At 34.7% G+C, this 24,304-nt stretch overlaps 1 protein-coding gene across 5 annotated transcripts; it reads right to left on the bottom strand.

Annotated features, from left to right (window-relative positions):
• Positions 1–1,125: 1,125 nt before the first annotated feature.
• LOC128547316 (NADPH--cytochrome P450 reductase-like) lies at positions 1,126–21,279 on the bottom strand. Of its 5 annotated transcripts, none has more exons than XM_053519652.1 (7): positions 21,185–21,279; positions 9,576–9,801; positions 5,644–5,701; positions 4,425–4,553; positions 3,877–4,026; positions 2,356–2,480; positions 1,126–1,285 (listed from the first exon to the last, which is right to left on the bottom strand). In XM_053519652.1, exons 2-7 carry the CDS (start codon positions 9,722–9,724, stop codon positions 1,192–1,194), a joined length of 705 nt encoding a protein of 234 aa, XP_053375627.1. In that variant the 5' UTR covers positions 9,725–9,801; positions 21,185–21,279; the 3' UTR covers positions 1,126–1,191. The 5 variants fall into 5 exon arrangements, with proteins under 5 accessions (XP_053375627.1, XP_053375628.1, XP_053375626.1 ...); XM_053519653.1 differs by lacking the exon at positions 21,185–21,279 and adding an exon at positions 21,060–21,178; XM_053519651.1 differs by lacking the exon at positions 21,185–21,279 and adding an exon at positions 10,263–10,372.
• Between the last annotated feature and the right edge of the window lie 3,025 nt (positions 21,280–24,304).

Below are 24,304 nucleotides of genomic sequence, written 5' to 3'. Positions count from 1 at the left end.
GGTGAACAAGAGTTGCAAGTTTTAAAGCAATAGCTTCGATAGTTTAAGAGAAAAAGTTGACCTAAAACATAAAACTTAACCAAGAAATCTGATATTTTCTAAGCCCAAAAAGGGGCCATAAATCTTGCAAAAAGCAGGATGGAGTTATGTTTCTTGCTGTACAGGGTCAGCTTATTGATGGTGAACAAGTGTTGCAAGTTTTAAAGGAATAGCTTTGATAGTTTAGGATAAAAGCTGACCTAAACATAAAACTTAACCAAGAAAACTGATTTTCTAAGTCCAAAAGGGGCAATAATTCTTGCAAAAAGCAAGATGGAGTTATGTTTCTTGATGTACAGGGTCTGCTTATGATGGTGAACAAGTATTCCAAGTTTCAAAGCAATAGCTTTGATACTTTAGGAGAAAAGTTGACCTAAACATAAAACTTAACCAAGAAATCTGATATTTTCTAAGTACAAAAGGGGCCATAAATCTTGCAAAAAGCAAGATGGAGTTATGTTTCTTGCTAAAACAGGGTCAGCTTATGATGGTGAACAAGTATTCCAAGTTTCAAAGCAATAGCTTTGATAGTTTAGGAGAAAAGCTGACCTAAACATAAACTTAACCAGGCAACGCCGACGCCGACGCCGACAACCGCTCAAGTGATGACAATAACTCATCATTTTTTTTCAAAAAATCAGATGAGCTAAAAATGGATTGGCTCCAAAGTGGCTCAAAGTGGCTCTAAAATTTTGAAAGTGTCTAAACTGGTGGCTCCAACTTCTAAAATCCCAGTGGACACCCTGGTAGTCAATACATCAAAATGTTGATAAAATGAATGCAGTTATTTCATTTACTTGGTCTCCTGTAGCCTACACCAAAATAAATAATAACTTTGGATTAATAGTTACTTTTCTTGGTCTCCAGTAGCGTCTACACCAATATATGTCCAACTTTGGTCAATTACTTACTTGACTTGATTGCCTGTAGCCTCTACACCAAACCAAATAATAACTTTGGGTTAATAGTTACTTTTTCTTGGTCTCCAGTAGCCTCTACACCAAAATATGTACCAACTTTGGACCATTACTTACTTAACTTGGTCTCCTGTAGCCTCTACACCAAAATATGTACCAACTTTGGACCATTACTTACTTGACTTGATCTCCAGTAGCCTCTACCCCAAAATGCATACAAACTTTGGACCATTACTTACTTAACTTGATCTCCTGTAGCCTCTACACCAAAATATTCACAAACTGCAGGCCAAAACTTCTCTCTCCATGTAACAAAGTCTTCTTCTATACTGCAATAAATATTGAAATATTCCTAGCTGCACTGCTTTATAATGAAACAGTCATACAGTAAATGCCTTCTAGTATCAAGTGAAAATAAATGCAATACGACTATGCAAAAAGCAGTGAACAAATTTCACACTTGGCAAAATGCCAGTTTTTTTCTCACATAACCTCTTTTGACTGGAAAGTCAGCAGCTGATAGTGCCATGTCTCTAAACAAACTTTAAATTGGGTCAACTTACTTGCCATCATTCAAATCTACATTGTAGAAAAAATTTTATTCGAGAAAATGTTATCAAAATTGTGATTTTCCCAAAAACTCCTGTTACGAAAATTTTTCAAATCAGTCTAGCAACAATGAAGCAAACAATCGTCTTTTTTATTTGCCAAAATTTCTAAGTATATTCTGAAGTTTTGAAAAATCAGGGTTTAATCAAATTCTACATAGTAGAATAAATTTTGATCCAACATGCCAAACTACCTTAATTCAGAGGGTTAAAATGATCTTTTTTGAAAATCTAACAAATGGGTCAAGTCCAAACCATTAAAGTGGTCATGTCTCTGAATTTCTGGTAAAAACACTTTAAAGGCACTGACCTCCAGATTTTGGCTAAAAAATGATCTTTCTTTCAAATTGAAGTTTGGTCATATTATGAACATTAGAATATGAGTTTTTGTTTCTAAACGATTTTAAAAATGCCAAATCAAGTAAAAATGATGACCGCGTCTGGAATCGAACCCGGACCACCACGGAAATAAAGAAGTTTTCCACTGTCATTACCAATACCGCTATAGAGTATTTAGTGTTCAAGGAGTGTTAAATGTACATATTTATAATCGAGGCAATTTACCTCGCGCAAAGTGTTACAAATGCTTTTCGATTTTCGTCGTAAAAAGTAGTAAAAACAACTGATTGTCATGTGTTTCCGTAACATCTAGTATGTCAGTAATTTAGTTTCAAAGCATTCTTAAAAAATACAGCATTAATTTTCAGATATCTAAAACAATCATTTTTTTCAAAATCTGGAGGCCAGTGCCTTTAATACAACTAAACAAACTTAAATTTAGATCCACTAACTTGCCGTCATCATCCCCCATGCCAAGTTCAAACACTCTCTCACCACCAAGCTCTTCCATCCTTTTGTCCACATATTTCCCCGTAGCATTGTAATGTTCATATGTCTTATTTCCCAAGGCAAATACCTAAAAGACACAACTGATAAGCTATATGTGCACTGAATTTCATGTTTTGTTAATTTTTTAACTTTTTCAGGAATACTTAAGACAGTTTGTGAATTTTTTAACTTTTTTCAGGAAAAAATATATAGACTCAAATACAGCATGTTAATACTGCCATCCAATTTAACTTCATTTATATAAACAAATTAAGATTTTTACCACAAAATGGCTATTTCAACAAAAAATAAATTTGTGTGAATTTCAAGTAATATAAACTATGAAACAAAATGTGAATTCTTCTTCCTTTGTCTGGATTTAATTTCATAGATATATGAGCCGTGCCATGGGAAAACCAACATAGTGGGTATGCGACCAGCATGGATCCAGACCAGCCTGCGCATCCGCGCAGTCTGGTCAGGCTCCATGCTGTTCGCTAACAGTTTCTCCAATTCCAATAGGTTTTAAAAGCGAACAGCATGGAGCCTGACCAGACTGCGCGGATGCGCAGGCTGGTCTGGATCCATGCTGGTCGCATACCCACTATGTTGGTTTTCTCATGGCACGGCTCAAAAGCAGCTATAAATTCCACGAAAATTAGTTCACCACAATCGTTAATGATTTTACAATTATTATAGATACAGGCATCCCTTTTCCATTACTTTGATTTCTTTTTTGTTCCATTTTCTTTAGAAAAATATCTTTCAGGACAAATATCTCAAGTTGAGAAGACAAATACAAAATTGATTCCTCGTTTCTAAACAGCTTATTATGCCTTGAAGTTGAGGGCTGGTTTTAGCATCAAAGGCTAAAAATCTTAAAAGGCTAGATACCTTCAAAGGCTAGACACCTTACAGGGAGATTAAATGTAAAATAATGGATGTAAAATTGAAGTCCTTCTGGTTACTACAGAGACATCATCTCTGACAGAGATGTTTAGAACAAAGTATTATTTCTTATTACATACAATGACATACCATATATTACCTTATTAATGCCCCCAAGGGGTGCTACATTTTGCAAAAGAAAGGAGGAGGAGTTACTAAGAAAAATTAGGCCTTTTTTCACATCTTTTTAAATAAATATAACTATAAATGTAGCATATAACGAAGAAATCTTAACAATTATAGCACTAGTATACCGCTGGTATTCACTTATGACCTTAATTAAAAAATATATATTTTAGGAAAATGTGGGGGTGGAGTGGCCATTTAAAGAGACGGGCATTAATTAGAGAACATACGGTAATCAGAATTTTCATACCAATGCTTCCTAGACCAACGAATGCCAGGGGAGGATATGAAAATGAGAGTACAAATCTTTACCCACTACACTTTTCCATAAATATTATATTGCCTGATCAAATTTTAAGAAGATAACATATTATACCAATTTTCAGACAACAAAAGAAAGATTGTATTACAGCAAACTTAACGCCCGGAAGTTCAACATCTCCAGTCTGTAACCACTCGTAAAATTCCTGTGCATTATCTGTAGGGTCCCCCTCACCATACGTTGCCATGCAAAATATCACCATTCCGTTCTCTATTTCAGTTAGTCGTGCCAGATCCTCCTGTTTAAAAGAAGATGTCACATTTGTTTGGGGTTTTAACAGTAAGGGCCTAGTTATCTATATTCATAAGTAATGCAATAGTGTCAATTTATGCTTAAATTATGCTTACATGTAATAAGTTTTATATTTTCAGTGTCAACTTTTAAACTGGGAGGGGTTATGTCTAATGTGAAATTTCATTTGGAGGGTTTATCTGCCTTGAAAATCCAAAAATCCATTAACTGTTAAAATAGTAGCAACGGTTTAATCAGCTTCATCGAATAGCTGTGGAAAGTTTTTTGTCCTACTCCTCTTTATTTTATACACTACCTTAAGATCCTTTAAAGCATAACTATTAACTGCCTGATGCAGTTTGCATAGTAAAGACAGACTGCACAAGGTAGTTGAATTTTCCTTACCATTTCACATTCCTCAGGATCTGCTACCATGCCTTTCATACCGTAACCAGCACAGTCCTTGGCTAGACGACCTGCAAACTCCTCAGCTGTCCCTGTCTGGGAACCATAAAACACCACTACATTCCTTCCCTGTACCAAGATAGGATACAAAATAAGAATATACCCATGTTGCTTGTATTGACAGAATATATTTTCTTTGTTCTGGGTTGAAAAATATTTCAGTTGTGTAAAGTTGGCAGTTAACTTAAACAGTGTTCCTGGATTCTGTACCAGTAGTAACCTGTTCTCCTCAAGGAACTACCAACTTATCCACATGGAACTGTGGTGCAGAACCAATGATTTCAGACGCAATATCTTTTATCAAATAGTCACAGAGAACATAATGCCTTGCCCGGGGATCGAACTCATGACCCTGCGATCCATAGATCTGCCCTCACCCTATTGAGCTAAGCAGGTAAGTCAATGACTGAATAGAGAATATTGATAAATTCCTTACTAATTGATAATAACTGACAAACCTCCCTCGCATAATTGGAGGTGGAGCAAAAAGCACTGAAGGACTGATTCATTTTTTTGTGTGTTTTAAGCGTATAACAAGAGCACCTCAATGCGGAGCAATATATGCCCAAAGGTATAAGCTTTGACCCCCAAGTGTGACGTTGACCTTGAAGCGAGCCATCCAAAACATGTGCTCTACACGTCATCTCGATGTGGTGAACATTTGTGCCAAGTTTCTTTAAAATCCTTCAAGCGTTCAAGAGTTACAGAGCGGTCACGAAACAAAGTCATATGACCTTTGACCCCTAAGTGTGGCCTTGATCTTGAAGCCAGCCATCCAAAACATGTGCTCTGCACGTCATCTCGATGCGGTGAACATTTGTGTCAAGTGTCTTCGAAATCCTCCAAGGGGTTCAAGAGTTACAGAGCGGACACGAAATTGCTAACGGGCCTACAGACGGCCGGCCACCGGTGTCATAACAAAATACGTCCCTTCGGGCGTATAAAAAGGTCTAGTCAAAGTATAACTTTATGCTTATTAATATTCCTACACCATATGTTAAACATACAATCATGTGAATACATAATTATAATTATTACTAAATGAACCGAATGAACTCAAATACAGATCTTGTGAATGTTTACATAATGTCTGCTCTATTCAATATTTCAATATTTAAAGAAAATTTAAATCTGCAAAGATTATTTGAACTGCACTTACAGAATTCTTCATTTTATTGATAAAGCTGGGATCGTATGAGGAACTTCGCGCTAATGGCCTGAAATAATACAAAATAGAAACGTCATAAATAAATTAAACGTAACTTTAAAAAGATCACAAAATGCTTCTTTGCTAAACCCTATAATATGGGTAATTTCCTATTTCCCAAAAACTTTTTATACCATTACAAGTTAATTTCACTTCAGACTTTAAGAAGCTTAAAGTTTGCCATTTCTAAAACAATATTCAAGACTTTTTTATTTTTATTTTTATTACACACTTTCTCTGTTATTTACAGATATGGACAATTAGCAAATTTGGACAAAATACAAAATAAAACCCTTGCCAAAATTTTTTTATCTTATAGTATCCAGTATACCCCCCCCCCCCCCCCCCCCCCCCCCCCCCCCCCCCCCCCCCCCACCCCAAAAATGCATTTAAAAATGTCACTTACTTTTCGAAAAGTAACTTTTTTTGAAAAACATTGTTTTTATTATTATAGCAAAATTTAAACCTAAAAAGCCATTTCCACCACTACCCCAGAACATAAAAATTTCTGGTATCTCGAACTCTTTTTCATTTGGAATTGAAGCCTAAAAGTTAATTGATGTTGTAACTGCCTATTATAACAAGAAAGAGATTAAAAAGACCAACTTCGAAATGTTTAGGTAATTTTATTTTATTATTCAATCCACGACATACTACGGTATCTATCCATCATTATTGATGGATTATTCTAGTTTCGATTTATGTGACACTAATATTGTCATCTTAATATGCCAATACAGTGTAACCTGTAACACTGATACAGGTCTCTGAAGAGTGATAATCTCCTTACAAAGACAGGCAATAGAGAGGCTGCAATAATTATACACTAAGTCTTGTATTAGTTGTAAGGGCATAATTATACACCTGAAAGATTCTACAGTCTGCATTAAGTCTCCCACATTAAGTGTATGCACCCATTAAATGTACACTAATGAAGCTATGTTAAACCTAACCCTAACCTTTAGTCAGTATGTTGAACACTCAATACCTGTCAGGGTTTTTTCTAGCTAATTTGGGAACATAGCCTATACCCCCAAAATTGGGAAATATTTAGTCCCATAGGATATAGTAAAGATGTGTTTAAGCACTTTCTCATACACTTGTTTCACATTGTACAACCTCTTTAACATACTTCCATTACAAAATTGTCCATAATTTGGTCAATGTTTGTGCAATTTTGACGAAATTTTTTTCAGAATGTAGATTGGGAATTTTTGCACTCATTTTGGGAAAAATATATACTTTTTGACATTGGGAATATAGCCGAATAACGGCTATAAAAACGGCCGAAAAAAAACCCTGCCTGTGTTGATTTAATGTTGGCCTAGATTCTATTCTATATTTCAACATTAAATAAATATCTCAGTCTGAGGTGACTGTGGTAAAAGTTAGACCCTTATCATTAAACAGTGCTAGTCAAAATGTAAAAATATTTAAAAGTGGTTAATGTGCAGAGCCACATCAGACAAATTATATCCAGTGTTTATTCAGGTAGAAGGTATAAAAGTGTTACTAGTAAAGTACCTTGATCAGCAGTGACTGTGTTCACTGTTGTTGACTGTAATATAGCCGACCTTGATCCCACAGAGTGCTTGTGCCAAGTGTGATCTGGCCTGGCAAAATCCATGACAGTCAAATGCACCAGTGCACATCAAGGTACTGCTTTAATGACCGTTTTTATTTTTTGTTATAATATCTGCCAAAACTGACTATGTATAATTTGAGACAAAATGACTGAACTCTGGTTTGAAACAGCTAACTTCTTGACATATTGTGACGCCATAATGTTACGTGACTTCTGACATCATATTTGATTTAAGTCCCACCACTGAATATTTTTTTTTGCATCCAATGGGAGCTATATACAGGATATTGAAATACAGGTTGTATAAACTTCAGACAGAAATTTCGTAAGTAAAGTTTTACCTAGATTTACAAGTATAATTCATGAAATCACAACCTCTCTATTTTCTCTCTAATTAGACAAATTCTTACTAAATTTCTTAATTAACCGCTAAAAGCAACAACCTGTTCACAACAAACACATTTCCATTTTTACCAGTGGTGTTCGCTCTAAAGAACTGCACAGTAATACAGTTAAACACTGATCACTTATGCAAAGAGCCCAGCAGAATACTCGAGTTTTTTAAAGTATCTAAAGATAGAATATAACAAAACAGCCCAGGGACCATACAAGAATTGCTTGACTAAGCCAGTATGTTCCAGCCACAGACGTTTGAGCAAGCGGTGCTTGACTGTACAGTACACACACACTACTAAGAAGTGATCTGGTACTTTTAAAAGTTATCAATCATGTAATGCATGACATGGCATTATGTAAATGTGATGAAATAATCATACAGTTCCCTTTTTACATCATGAATGCACTCAATAAAAATCTAGGTAAGTAAGCACCTCTTATATTTACTTTTCTTTTCAAGGTTCAAATTTTCCCTTCCTCAAGAATATTCAACATAAATTTGTAAACATTTCTTATTAGAAGGACTTCTGTAAACCATTAAAACTTTTTAACCTGGCAAACAAATTTTTAAAACCTGACTACACACAAAAAGATACTTAAGTGTACTTATATTAGCGCAGCTAAATTTTAGTGGAAACGCCTTAAATTGAGTAATTTGACTTATTAGCGCGTACTTGTATTAGCGCAGTATCAGCAGCGCTAAAATAACCAACTGACAGTATCTGAAACACCAATTTCCGATGTAATACGGTATGGCGAATGAAGCCTATTTATGCAATCTGGCTTATAACAGCCCATCAGAGTGTGAAAAACTTTACAATACTAAATGGCTGGCGGCTGACTGGTATTCGTAATGAAATCGACCTGGCCTGCAAATAAACATACACAGGTCTACAGTATGACATAAAATCTACATTTGTTTAGATCAGTGTTAATCTGTATACTGTAAATTTGTACATGTATACAGTGCAGAATGGTGATAATTGTTTGTTTTCAAATTCACACTTGGTTTTCAAAGCAGTAAAATGTTATGGTGACACTCGTAATTAGCGCAACCAGAAAAACTGGCGATCTACTCCGAAGGTGTTATACACGATGTTTACGAACAATGGCGAAGGTATAAAATGCAACTTAATTTGAAAATAGATGGCTTTTGCACTAATGTTCAAATAGGTTTAATTATTCTATTCAAAACTTTCAGCAGCATATTAGTTAGGAATGCAGCTTTTGTCATATTTACACAATAAATATGTATTTCTCTGTGTTCTATTGCATTATAATTACGATATTTTCAATACGATAAATGTTACTTTTTATTAGGAAAGTCTTTCATTTCAGTCTAATATTAGCGCTAGACATGAATTAGCGCATGCCCGATCCCACTAATAGCGTGAAAATTAGTACTCCGCTAATATTAATACACTACTATCCAATGCATGTAATCAAACTGCAGCCAGTTTAGGCTTTTTTTAAACCTGTATCCACGGTTTTAAACAGATTTGAAATCAATCTTGTTTTATCAGCATCTAATTGGCTGATCTGAAACTGACCAATGATAAAACTGTATTCTGGGAATGGTCACTAAACACAGTTTCGCAACCTTAGATCGTAATGTATCCTGATTATATTCAAAGAATTTAGTACCACAATATCAGCCTTAATTTTAGGTGCCTCAATACAGTAAAAACGATGTGTATCAGACTCATGGGCCAGAAGCTGCAGGTTTGTGTCCCTGTAAGGTCAGAGCCATCTGAACCACAGGTGCAAGATGCAATCCCCTATATCATGTTTTTATTGATACAAGGGATGATATAGGGTGGAAAAATTCACCTGTAATTTAAACAGTCTCCAGAATCTTTTAGGAATGACAATGTGTAGATAATCAGTTCAAACTTTAACTTACGCAACTGTCAGCTTTTTAAACGTTGGTTGTTCTTTCTGTTTGTTTTTGAAGAAAAACCAGTAGACTGCCATCCCTGCCATGAGCGAGAGAATGAAGAAATCTAAATTGGAAAAATAAGCTCCAGATTCTGTTTCACTTTCTTCTGTCATTTTTGAAATTTGCTGTTGTTGTTGTTGGACTGGTTTTCTATTTAGCAGTAATTATTTCCCCTCTTTACTAATTTGCTCTGAAATTAAATTTAAGATCATAAAATTAAAAGTTAATACAATTAAAGAAGTCAAAATAAATCACATCGCTCAAAGTTAACAACTAAATTTTTCAATTTAATTAATTTAAAACCAGTCTCTGTTCATATCCAGTTACTGCAAAATTACTAATATTCATGGGGACTAATTCTAATGGATTTTCTTGGTTGCATGTGTCAGTAGAGATTCTGATATAAAATCCCAATAAACAGGCAATTTTCTATACATCCTATCCTTCAAATTTGAAATCCCCAAATTCATGTCCCCATTCAATAATCGTCTTTGAAAAAAAACAACGTGAAATTTAATGTGAAACGTGTAAGAAATATAAACAATTTCAAACAAATTACATTTTTTTAAAATAAAAACATTATGTGAAATATCTCATACAAACTTATACTGAGTAAAAAAATCCACAAGATATGTATATAATCCTATGTACTTCTTTAATATTTGATTTCCTCTTCAATACAACAAGAAGATACAAAATGTATATTTACAACATAAAAATACTGTGCTGAAATATGACACTGTAATGACTATAAACTAACACATACTTCATGCACATCCGATATTACGTGTATCAAGAGTGTACGAAGTTGAAATGAAGGTCATTTAAACAAATTACTAAATGTGTAAATATAGGCAATGACAGTATTAGCTACGAAATCCAGGTCACGTATTCAGTGTAGTTATCTGTATTTTCAGTCAGGTGTGTACCAATTTATAACCTTGAATGAGCTATTAAATGACCCAAGGATGAACTTAATATTATATATTAACCTTTACCTTGTTAATTTCTAAAATGGACTGGTCCATCATTCAATTTAGGCAGTACCATTTATCATTTGAAGGGGTGTTCAATGAAAATTTACTGACTGAATACATTTTGTAGCAAACAGATCAGCCTGCATGTAAATGTAAACGAAAAATGTCTCAAATTTACATTTAGCAGGGCTTTTCATCCCTCTATCAAATTGGGAAATTCATATGCTATAATTTCCCAAAATGGCATTTTATTGAAACAGGGCTTTTTTTTTTTTTTTTACTTTTGCAACAGAAGTCAAAATTTGGTGGCTTCCCCGTGTGACTACAACTTGCGAAGTAATTATTCTCAGATTACAAAAGAAACGAAATCGGTTTTTTGGGCTAAGTGCCCCCATAAATTGGGAGAGGGACCCAATCTGACTAAAGTACATCTCCTATTACGATATATGCTTAGGATCTGAAGACGAGCTACTGATAGCCTCGTTCTGACGACCCTTCCGCTAGCCAATCAAAAAGCTTACTTACAATATTTTGCAAGCTTAAAAAAATCTATATTTAGCCTTGGTTTTTGATATTTACAATTCTTATGTTGTACAATGTCAGAAAGCCAGTTAGCTCAGTTGGTACGGCACTTGCTCTGTAAGCGAGGGGTCCCGGGTTCCAGCCCTGGACTGACTGCATATTTTTCTTACTCTCTGACATTCGAACAAATCGTCTGATTGGTTCAAATAAAAATAGATTTCCGAAAATAAAAATAGCAATATTGGAAATCCAAAATATACAGTAGACGAATGTGAATGGGTTCTTTCTCAGATCTTCGTTTGGAAGATCAAGTACTTTAGTCAGATTGGAGAGGGACCTTACAATGATGCTAGCAGACCATGTTTGATGGAGATCCATCAAGTGGCTAATGAGAAGAAGTTGTTTAAAGGTTTCTCTATTTTTGGCACTTAAGCAGCCCCTAAAAGGGGTCAAGGGCCCAAATTTGAACAAACTTGGGAGAGGACCTTACAATGATGAATCAAATCAAGTTTGTTGAAGATCCATCAATCAGTTCATGAGAAGAAGTCTTTTTTCTGTTTTTAGCTCTTAGGTGGCCCCTAAAATAGCCCAAATGCCCTCATTTGTGAATCTTGCCAGGATGCTACAGGCCAAGCTTGTGGTAATTCTGAAAAGATGTTTATGTTAATCATGTTAACTGTCGATTACAAAAGAAATTAAAACAAAATGAATCTAGTTAAAACAAAACCTAAAAATTTTGGAAATGAAACAATCAGCAAGAGGGCCAAGATGGCCCTAGGTCGCTCACCTGAGAAACACACCATAACAGTGTAAACATGTTTGACCTAGTGATTTCATAGAAACAAATATTCTGGCAAATTTTCATTAGGATTGGACCAAAAATGTGGTCTCTTGAGTTTAAACAAGTATTTTCTTTGATATGACCTAGTGACCTAGTTTTTGACCCCAGATGACCCATATTCAAACATGGCCTATATTTCATCAAGGCAATCATTCTTACCATACTTAATGAAGATCAATTGACAAATACAGCATCTATCGCATACACAAGTTTTTTCTTTGATTTGACCTAGTGACCTACTTTTTTATCCCAGATGACCCATATTCGAACTTGACCTAGATTTCATCTAGGCAATTATTCTGACCCAATTTCATGAAGATCAATTGAAAAATACAGCTTCTATCGCACACACAAGGTTTTTCTTTGATTTGACCTAGTGACCTAGTTTTTTACCCAAGATGACCTATATTCAGTCGTAACCTAGACTACATCGAGGCAATCATTCTGACTTAATTTCATAAAGATCAATTGAAAAATACAGCCTCTATTGCAAACACAAGGTTTTTCTTTGATTTGACCTCGTGACCTAGCTTCAGATGACCCATATTCGAATTCAATCTAGATTTCATCAAGGCAATCATTCTGACCAAATTATATGCAGATCAATTGAACAAGAGGGCCAAGATGGCCCTAGGTCGCTCACCTGAGAAACACACCATAACACATCATAACAGTGTAAACATGTTTGACCTAATGATTTCATGGAAAAAATATTCTAACCAATTATCATTAAAATTGGAGCAAAAAATCATGAGTATAAACAAGTATTTTCTTTGACCTGACCTAGTGACCTAGTTTTTGACCCCAGATGACCCATATTTAAACTTAACCTAGAGTTCATCAAGGCTATCATTCTGACCAAATTTCAAGAAGATCAGTTGAAAAATACAGCCTCTATCGCATACAGAAGGTTTTTCTTTGATTTGACCTAGTGACCTAGTTTTTGACCCCAGACTACCCATATTCAAACTTGACCTAGATTTCATCAAGGCAACCATTCTGAACAAATATTATGAAATCCAGTGTAAAATGCAGCCCCTATTGCATACACAAGTTTTTTCCATTATTTAACCTAGTGACCTAGTTTTTAAACCCAGCTTATCCATATTCAAACTTGACCCAAATTTTACCAAGGCTATCATTCTGACAAAATTTCATGAAGGTCAGTTGAAAAATACAGCCTCTATCACATACACAAGGTGTTTCTTTGATTTGACCTAGTGACCTACTTTCTGACCCCAGATGACCCATAATCAAACTCAATGTAGATTTTATCAAGGCAATCATTTTGACCAATTTTCATGAAGATCAGTTGAAAAATACAGCCTCTATAGCGTACACAAGTTTTTTCTTTGATTTGACCTAGTGACCTACTTTTTGATCCAAGATGACCCATATTCAAACTTGACCTAGATTTTATCAAGGCTATTATTCAGACATAATTTCATGAAGATATATTGAAAAATACAGCTTCTATTGCATACACAAAGTTTTTCTTTGATTTGACCTAGTGACCTAATTTTGACCCCAGATGACCCATATTCAAACTTGACTAATATTTTATCAATGAAATCATTCTGACCAAATTTCATGAAGATCAAATGAAAAATACAGCATCTATCGCATACACAAGGTTTTTCTTTGATTTGACCTAGTGACCTACTTTTTGATCCAAAATGACCCATTTTCAATCTCAGCCTAGATTTCATTAAGGTTATTATTTTGACTTAATTTCGGGTAGATCAATCGAAAAATACAGCCTCTATCGCATATACAAGCATTTTCTTTGATTTGACCTAGTGACCTAATTTTTGATCCCAGATGCCCCATTTTCGATATCGGCCTAGATTTTATCAAGGTTATCATTCTGATCAAAATTCATGAAGATTAATTGAAAAATACAGCCTCTATCGCATACACAAGGTTTTTCTTTCATTTGATCTAGTGACCTAGTTTTTGATCCCAGATGACCCATTTTCAAACTCGGCCTAGATTTCATCAAGGTTATCATTCTGACCAAAATCCATGAAGATTAATTGAAAAATACAGCCTCTATTGCATACACAAGGTTTTTCTTTGATTTGACCTAATGACCTGGTTTTTGACCCCAGATGACCCATTTTCAAACTCGGCCTAGATTTTATCAAGGTAATCATTCTGACCAAATATCATGAAGATCAGTTGAAAAATACAGCCTCTATCGCATACACAAGCCAAATATTGACAGACGACAGACAGACAGACAGACGACAGACGCCGGACATCGAGCGATCAGAAAAACTCACTGCTCAGGTGAGCTAAAAATACAGCTTCTATCGCATACACAACGTTTTTCTTTGATTTGACCTAATGACCTAGTTTTTGTTCCTAAATGACCCATATTCAAAATCGACCTAGATTTCATCAAGGCAATCATTCTGACCAAATTTCACGAAGACCAAATGAAAAATACAGCCTCTATCGCATACAAAAGGTTTTTCTTTAATTTGACCTAGTGACCTAGTTTTTGACCCCAGATGACCCATATTCAATCTTGACCTAAATTTCATCAAGGCAATCATTCTGACCAAATTTCATGAAGATCACTATCGCATACACAAGGTTTTTCTTTGATTTGACCTAGTGACCTACTTTTTGACCCTAGATGACCCATTTTCAAACTCGGCCTAGATTTCATCAAGGCAATCATTCTGACCAAATTTCATGAAGATCAACTGAAATATACAACCTCTATCGCATACACAAGGTTTTTCTTTGATTTGACCTAGTGACCTACTTTTTTGACCCGAGATGACCCATTTTCGAACTTGGCCTAGATTTCATCAAGGTTATCATTCTGACAAAATTTCATGAACATCACTTGAAAAATACAGCCTCTATCGCATACACAAGGTTTTTCTTTGATTTGACAGTGACCTAGTTTTTGACCCCAGATGAACCATTTTCGAACTTTGCCTAGATTTCATTAAGGTAATCATTCTGACAAAATTTCATGAAGATCAGTAGAAAAATACAGCCTCTATCGCATACACAAGCTAAATGTTGACAGACAGACGACAGACAGACAGACAGACGACGGACATCGAGCGATCACAAAAACTCATTGCTCAGGTGAGCTAAAACTATAAGAAATATCTTAATTACAAACAATTACTTTTCAGCAATGAACTGAATGTCAATGATATAACCCTGCTGATTAGTTCCAGAGTTTTTTATGGAATGTTCGTGAAATTCCATGGAAATTTGACTCCAGACTGAGTATTTGGACAGATTTTCCATGAGTTAGGAAAGGAATATGTACTTTGTAATTTGGTAAAACGTGGGAAATATCTCCATGAATTTCCTAAGTTCTTAATTCTTTGGACATCCATGAAAAATTTTCTGGAGATATTCAATGACTGTCCCTGGAAAATATTAAACCATCCCTGGACTTCCAAGAAAAGTTTTCACCTCCAGACCATTGACAATCAAGCTGTAATGTCTAATGGTTGAAGTCCCAATTATTCTCAAACTATTGATCAATCACCATTTTTAATATCAATCACCATTTTTAATATTAACATCAGTCTGACCTACTGACTCCAAAACAGTAAGGGTCACCAACTGACTGTGCAGATAAATTTACAGCCCTACCTCCCCGACCCAACCACACAAAAGCCCTCCCACCCCCTCCTTCCACATACAACCCCTCCCTCCCCACTCCACCACACACAACTCCTCCCTCCCCCACCCCACCAAACACATGCCCTATCTCCCTCACCCCCGCCAAGCCCTACCTCCCCCTCCCCCTACCCACCACACACACTCCCAGGCGTCTTATTAAAGTCTTTATCTTTCTAAGGACATTCAATCTCAAGTTCATTGTAAGGCCTGTATTTTTTTATTTTTGCTCAGTCAAAAGTGTTTGTTGTATGTTCAATAATACTTTAGAACTGTCAGTATTTTTTCTGTTGCAAACTTTGAGGCGTGCAAGGTATAAATCTGTCACTTCTTTAAACAATTTTTTCCAAATTCTAAAGCTGTTTTAATGTTTGTCAAAGGTACACAAGAGGGTCATGATGACCCTGAATCGCTCACCTGAGTAATATGAGCCACAATGTTTCAAATGGCAAACTGCACATTAATATTAGAAAGTAGGTCAGTAGGTCACATTCATGGTCACTGAAAGACAGTTTTAAGATTGGTGTGCAAAACTGTACATGTCTTCCAAATTTCAAGGCTGTATCTTTAAAAAACAAGAAAGTAGGTCAGCAGGTCAAGGTCACAGTCAAGTGGTCCCTAATCACTTGGATCATCAGGTAATTATAATCAAACAGTCTGGGAAATATGATCTGATCATTTTTTAAGTATTTTTTCCTATATAACTCATAATTATAACAAGACTAAGTGACCCCCAGGGTGGGGCCTCTTTTCACCCAAGGGGCATAATTTGAACAAACTTGTTAGAGATCCACCAGGCAATGTTACATACCAAATATCAAATGCCTAGGCCTTGAACTTTCTGACAGGAAGATCTTTAATATTTTTCCTAAGTCTATGTTAAATTTGGGACCCTCAGGGCAAGACCTCTTTTCACCCTAGGGACGTAATTTGAACAATATTGGTAGAGAAACACTAGGAAAGGCAACATACTTGGTATCAAAAGCCTAGGCCTTGCAGTTTCAGGCAAGAAGATTTTTAAAGTTTTTTTTCCTATATACAGTCAGGGGTGTAACTGTTTCAAGTTATCGCAGTTTATAACCCATTTTAGTTATTGCTTAAACTTTCATAACTTGTTTCAGTTATCATAAAATATTTCAAAGCCCTCCTGTACCTATTCCTTATTTTGAATGAGACTAATGCAATTATTTCCTGAATCCTTGACCTTTTATCTTTCCAGCTATGCAGTAAAAAGTTTTACGCAAGGCTGATAAAGCTTTACACAAAAGTTTTAAAGCTATAAAACTCTTAATATCCCATTAGGCTTATCAGGTCAGGCTTGGACTAAAAGAGATTTTGATTAACCACAACAATGGTACTACCTGATATTTTGTGAAATTAGTAACATTACTGCCAGATAACAGACAAAAGTTAGTAACAAGGAAATCTGTTTAGTACTGATACCAAGTGACTTACTTTTGAAATAAAATAAGTAAGACTCTTACATCATTCTTTGGCTAAAAATGTGTCATAATTTTGTTTTCAATGTTTATATCTTCCGCCAATAAAGAAACATAATTATGTAAGCAGCAATGTGTTCTTTTGAATTTCGACCTGCCTCTTGCACTGCGTGCTGCCATTATATTTTGACTCGATTGATAGATTTGGAAAAAAGATGCAAAATAATGCACAAAAGTGGTCAACCGGTCTATTACTTTTCCCTAAATAAATTAAATACTGGAAAAATATATTGGGTTACAGACCACCAAATGTGCAACTCGGCATGGACATGCGATAAGGCTCGATCTTCCTTTGAATACAGTTACATGTTGTACTGATACAACCACATTTTTTTAAGTTTATTAGTACCGATACGACCACATTTAAAATGAATTCTTACTGATACAACCACATTTAAAAATAAATTCATATCTGATCCCAAACAAATACATATTTACGAAAAAACAGCCCTTATCTGGAGCTCTGTAACATTGTATTTTCTGTCAGATCTTTTATGTTAAATTTGCATTGTATCCGCGGATTTTTAAAACTTGTGTCAGCTAGGGCTTTTCATCAGGAAATTGGGAAGAGGCCTTGGCCTTTCAAATTGGGAAATTTATGAGTGATAATTGTCCATTTTGGGAAAAATAATCAACTAGAAGTAAATACCGTAAGAAAAATCAAATTTATCTCCCCTGAAACACAGACTAACATCCAGGCCAGGGAAGATAACGGATAAGACTGGTAATGCGTCACACGTGGTTCTGTTGGCTGTTAGGCTATATAAATTATAGTGCCACAAAAAATCCATACCAGACAAAAGCTTACTCTGGAAATACTAAAATGTAAACAAAACCTTAATCATCTGTTGGCATGATTTTGGAAAATTTTACCTTGTATTTTGGGAAATATCTCTGCCACAGTTGGGAAAAAATAATATATTTTTGGATCGGGAAGAGGCCTTATACAAGTCTGTTATGCAAGGATGAAAAGCCCTGTGCGTGCAAATGACTCTTTATACGAGAATCACGCAGGTTTTAGCGTGAACGGGAATACTGATTTCTCTTGCTTATATATCATATAATAATACTGTGAAATCATTTAATTTCGTCGGCACGAAATTTCGTGGTTTTCAGGGATCATCCTAAGTCAAACTTTTTGGGAGAAGTGACTTCTCTCTCCACAGAATTTAGGGAGAATTTGAGGAATTTAAGGAGAAGAATCGGCATAGCATTCAGTTTCCTGCCTATATATATCCACTTTCTATGGGTCTAGCTAGCTGTAACTTATAAACAGTAATAAATTGATTCTTGCATTATCATTTTCATGAATTTCTAAATTAAGTATACACTTAGATATGAAAAAGTCGCCTTTAAATTTTTATCCGAAATTTACATGTCCGAAACTCGATCAAAACACCGTGAAAATGTTCATTCATATTTCGATTCTCGTGCTTTTATAATGCCTGATTTAACTTGTTCAGATTTATACATTTAATCAATTTACTTATTGATTTTTTCGAAAACATGGCGATCTTTTTACAATATTTCGTACGGGAGTTCTGACGTCTGCGAAATAATTTTTTATCCACAGTACCCGAGCAATTCATTTACAGAAATTGACCGTAATCATGGTAATTGAAATAATTTTTGAAGTAATCTTTAATAAAATGAAAAATAATATACAACTGTTGCATAAGATCAAAACATTGCTCTCAAGTTTATCAGCTTTTCGCTCAAATCGCCTTGTAGGATTATCTCTGGTTTTGACCAAAACGGCGGTTTCGTGGTGACTTAAATTCTTGGATTTTCAATTTTTGATTTTTTTTTCATATATAATTTCCACAGAAATAGCTAGATCTGCTGAATATCCCGAAATTTAACAGGCTGGGCACATCTCCCAATTGGGGTAAATAACCCGTTCAGGGCAATATACCTCGATCAGGGTACAACAAGAACAATAGAAAAGTACAAAATATTTGATTACTTTTTTATTAAGGAAGTGCTAATAGTAATGCTCATATTCTCAGGTAAACTTTGCACGATATAAATAGTAAACAATATAACGATTTTTTAATGGATTTTGTTGTAAAAGTTTTAGATTTTCAACATTTATTAACAAATGCAAAATTGATAAAATGGTACATAAGCATGTTTGTAATGATGATATAAAGCTTTAGTATACTGGTTTCGAAGCAGTTTCCGTCATAAAATGAAGGTTTTTAAAATATCTTTTTTCTTGAACGTTTCAGTTCCATAAAATGCTCCCAAAGAGAACACCTTAGCTCTTCTGCTTTACGAAAACATAAATATCAATAGTGTCTAGCGCACGTGATAACACACAGAGGGGCTCCAAAAGGGGTGAATAAATAGAGCTGAATCTGTTGACTACAGAAGTAGTTTCCATCATCAATTATTTTTGTTTTAATATTTATGTACATTTTTACAGTGAATACGACTAGAAAAGCACCATCCGTGTTTTTTTTAATCTTTCTGGTGAAATTAATTAATACAATTTTAAGAAGTTTGAAGGTTCAGGTGTTTAATTAGGCTTGTTGAAAATAGGAGGTAAAAAAAAAAGCAAAATCTGAGACTCAAACTCGCGATCTCATGCTTGTAAATCCGATGTTCTACCGATTGAGCTAATCGGCCAGTTGACATCAAAGCGACAATTTATATATCTTATATACACATATACTAAGTAAGGGATACATCCGTCACTTTGTATAGCACATAGTATGTGACCAGTTATCCCCATTGGACAAGAAAATCTGGCAGGGGTAACCTAATCATCTATACTTCATATTGGTTTTTGCTTTCTTAATTATGAAAAAAAAATTATTGCTGATGCACAAAAATGACTCATTTTTATCTTTATTATGTATTTTTGGTAAATCATCAGGTTTCGACTGCCAAAAGGAGGAACTTTCAACTTAATTGGGGATTACGGAGTTATTCTTTGCGCATGCGCATTAGTTGCACGTGAAATCCCCCATGTGCGGAATGTAAATAAAACAATTATGGAATGAACAATTCGAGTTTTCTTGGAAAGTTTTTACCCTTTGTTGCTGAAATTTCACAGAGCTCTGGATTGCAGGGGTAGCGTTATGGAAACAATCTCGACTTCATTGTGAAGAACGTCACGAAACGTAAAATAACGTGTTGACGGATACTACTAGCCGACGGACTGCTTCGAAACCAGTAGATCTATATATTTCTGTTGGCACTTTAAAGAAAAACAAAGTACAAAATTTATGTTCTTGTCTTACCCCGATCAGGTATTTTACCATGAATGAGGTAATTATTCCGTATGTACCCCGATCAGGAGATGTGCCCTGCCTGTTCAAAACATCACTGCGCATTTCGGTGTATACCAATTATGTGACCTGGATATCGCGGTACTGTATATGATCCTATCGCAGTGCATTTCGGTATACCGATCAGGTGCTCATGATAACCCGATACTATATAGTATATATTCAAAGAGCTATAAAAATAAATAGATTGGCAACTTGCAAGGCATATAGAGCAAATCTCGCCAACCTCCCGTGACAAAAAAACGAGATCTCGTTACCGGAAGTGGCGCTTTCTCCACGCGCCATTTTGTATGCGAAAGCAATTATTCATCGGTAAAATAATTATCACCGTATGACCACGCTTCTTTCGATGGCAAAAAAAACCCCTGTACTTCGTGTCTTAAGACCATTTCTCATTAAACTAATTTTGTTTTAGAAGCTAACATGTATTTTAAATGTAGTTTTAAAGGTACAAATTGTAACTCCATGCTTGCCGATGTTTGTTTTTAGTAAGATAACGCCGAATCACGCTCTGACACGAGCTCACGCGAGATTACAGCCAGTTGCCATTCTGTGTATTTTATACTTCTTTGATATATTGAATCAGTTCACCTAGTTTCCTGTGAAAGGTTATAAAGTAGGTCATAAATCAACATCATGTTACATAAACTTACCATACGTCTAAATATTGCTCGGATGATATCAACAGAGTAAAACAGAAACTTAATAAAAATTAAATAGAAACATCTGACAAAGTATTTGTAACAGGCAAAATATTTATTAAACACCCAACACACACCACAGCTGATGTGCTGTACACTTTAATTTCCATGTGGTCAAAAGCCTAATTCAGTTACCTCGATATCCTACTTATTCCCCGTACCCGTACCGTCATTCATATTCGGACTAAGTAGTTCCGTTACATGCGAGTCCCGGAATGTATCGGACTGAAATGAAATGAAAGTGATAATTACATAACTCTAAAGTTACCTACATGATAAAAATCTCTCAACTACAATATCCGGTTCATGGAGTTTGCGCTCAGTTAAATTAGAACAAAGGAAAGTTGCTAAGTGATGTAAGTAATTTAGTTAAATTGCTATTTGTAATTTAGTTAAATTGCTATTTTGAGCTATAATCGAGTGCGACGAACAAACTGTAATTAGTTTGCATATGAACTACGCGTATGTGTCAAGTTAGTAGTGCCCAGATATTTTCCAATTGTTTGAAATAAACAAACCGATTTCCATATAGTTTTCGACTTACTGCAGTAGGTAATATAAAAACAAAACCTGACTAGTTTACTGTATAGTATTTCATGTTTTCAATGCAAAATTTACTGTTGTTTTATTTTTCAACACCGTCTGTCAGTTTTTAAAGTTATTCCTGTTACTCCTAAAATCAATTTACACTGGATTTAAAAAAATGTCTTAATGTTTTAATGAATTTCAAATATTACGTCACTTATTTGAAATTTAAAATTCATAATCATTATGTAGGTGATTTAACTTATCTCTAACTGGTGATCTGTATATTTAGAAACTTTCATGAAAAAACTTTAATCATACTTCTGCACTGTCTATATATACTTTCAAGTGAGATCTCCGTCCAAAACCTTACATAAGGTGTTTGAATTCTTCATGCACGTAAACAGTCCAGGCGGCTTATGCTCTGGTTTCTGCCCATGCATGAAACAATGCCTGGGAGTGCACCTATAGGGTCTTCCTCTACCATTAAATGCCGCTATATGACCTACACTGCACATGATAGTGTGTCTCTTACTCGACCACCTTCAAAAAACAAGAAAGAAATAATCTAAAAACTACACATTAAAACAATAATGAATTACTGAGTATATCATCTGTCAATTTCAAAACTTGACACGGTGTTTCTCACCTTCAAAAAACAAGAAAGAAATAATCTAAAAACTACACATTAAAACAATAATAAATTAATGAGTATATCATCTGTCAATTTCAGAACTTAACACGGTGTTTCTTTAATTTATACTATAACGAAGTCTGCGTGAGACATTCAAAGAAGGAAGATGTTTAATTATTTACAAAGATTTTGTTAACGGCGACCTTGAACATATGCATCAACTTGTATCTTCCTTTGAAAATCTACTTTTCATTTATAACGATTCATAAAGAAAAACTAGCGATTTAAGTGTAATTCACTTCTAAGCTTCAGGTTCAGGTTCAGGTTCCGCAGAATGAAGTCGTCAGATTTATGCTGAATGTGTCTGCTAGGACTTCGCTTACAAATTCGGATATTCAAATGCTTGGTATTTTGAGAATTGAAGATCGGGTCCAACAGTTGAGCCTTACTCATGTGCATAAGGTAGGACGGATTACACCAAACCTGAAGTGGCTACTCAGTGTTACCTGTGAAGTAGTCCAAAATGTAGTTCCATGCTACGGATAAAATCTGGTATAATGAGTCACTGTGACATGAGGAGTTATATTTTTTGGCTTAGTTATATTGCTTATTGCATTGAGAAAAGATCTAGACCATTTTCCTTGTGATTTTCTTGGAATAAGTTTTATTTTTTTGCGAGAAATTTCTACCTACACGTAATTGCTAAACGGCTGTTCTCAGACAGTTTATAAAAAAAATCAAACAACTTTTTTTATATTGTAATTGTTATGAGACTTTTGAAACAAAAACGTTGTGATGTGTTTTATTAAGTTTTTTTCCAAATCCCATGAATTGTAGTATTATGAAGAATTGTGTAAAAATAAAAGATATGTTGTGTTCTGTAGTTTTGTTGAATTCAACTAAACTTTTTCTTATCTGGAAAATTTGGATGACAGAAAATATAAAAAAAATAAATGAAATAATAATTACCATAATTACCAGTGGTTCCACACTTGATGTGCTGCCAATGTTTACAGATATTGCATATTACAACTAGATGCCGGGCATATACGGAGGAGAACGAGCCATCGGCATAATAATATATTTAGGCGTAAAAAAATTGTTTGTTTCCGGTATCCCGACCTACCCTAAAATTTTTGGCCCGACCCTAAATGTTTTTATGGCCTTTGAAAACATTTTTTCAACTTTTAACAACAATTTGCAAAACTGCACTTTTTATGCTTTAAACTTGGTCAGTGATGTCCCCTTATTTGTGTTCAGGTTTTGACGCAAAATTAACTTCCGAAAAGTCTCACTTAATAAAAAAAATTCCCCCCCCCCCCCACACCAAAAAAATATTTCCGACCTACCTACTTTAATTTTTTTAAGCATGTTACCGGAAACAAAGAAATTTTTTAAACACTACAAATTAAACATTTTGCAGCAAACTGACCATTGAATTATGATATGTGATAATTGGATTAAATTATCCCTTTAATTTGATTATGTAGGCATACACATGTTCCTTTATATTTGTAATTAGGTGTGATAAATAATCTATTCACACATGTTTACATCAATCAAAATATATCTTTTTATGATTAAACAAGTAATTATATTTGTTTTGTTATTTTTATTATTATTGTTTTGAAAACTGAGAATAATGAAAACTTTAAATCTATCATTTAACAGCATAACTTTTAATACATACTGAAACTCTGCCACTTTAATGCATTTCTTTTTATTTGACCATCTGTCATATTATTCACTCATATTTATCTACAAAGGCTTTATATTCACCATAAATCAACTAACATTACATATCATATTTGCATATATATAGCCATTCCTTTTAATTTAACTTCTTCTTAATCATTTAATCTTGAACTTCAACTTAAATCAATCATACTATTCATATTCATATGGGAGGTGAAACAACTAGGGTTTTTGGAGGTGAAACAACTAGGCGTGAAACATCTAGGGGGTGAAACGACTGGTATTTTTAGAGGCTGATGTTTCTCAGAACAGATTATTTTTCTTATATACAACATAACATGTC

The sequence above is a fragment of the Mercenaria mercenaria genome, chromosome 12 (assembly GCF_021730395.1).
Source record: "Mercenaria mercenaria strain notata chromosome 12, MADL_Memer_1, whole genome shotgun sequence".
NCBI lineage: Eukaryota > Metazoa > Mollusca > Bivalvia > Venerida > Veneridae > Mercenaria > Mercenaria mercenaria.
This window is presented reverse-complemented; position numbering and strand designations above follow the sequence as displayed.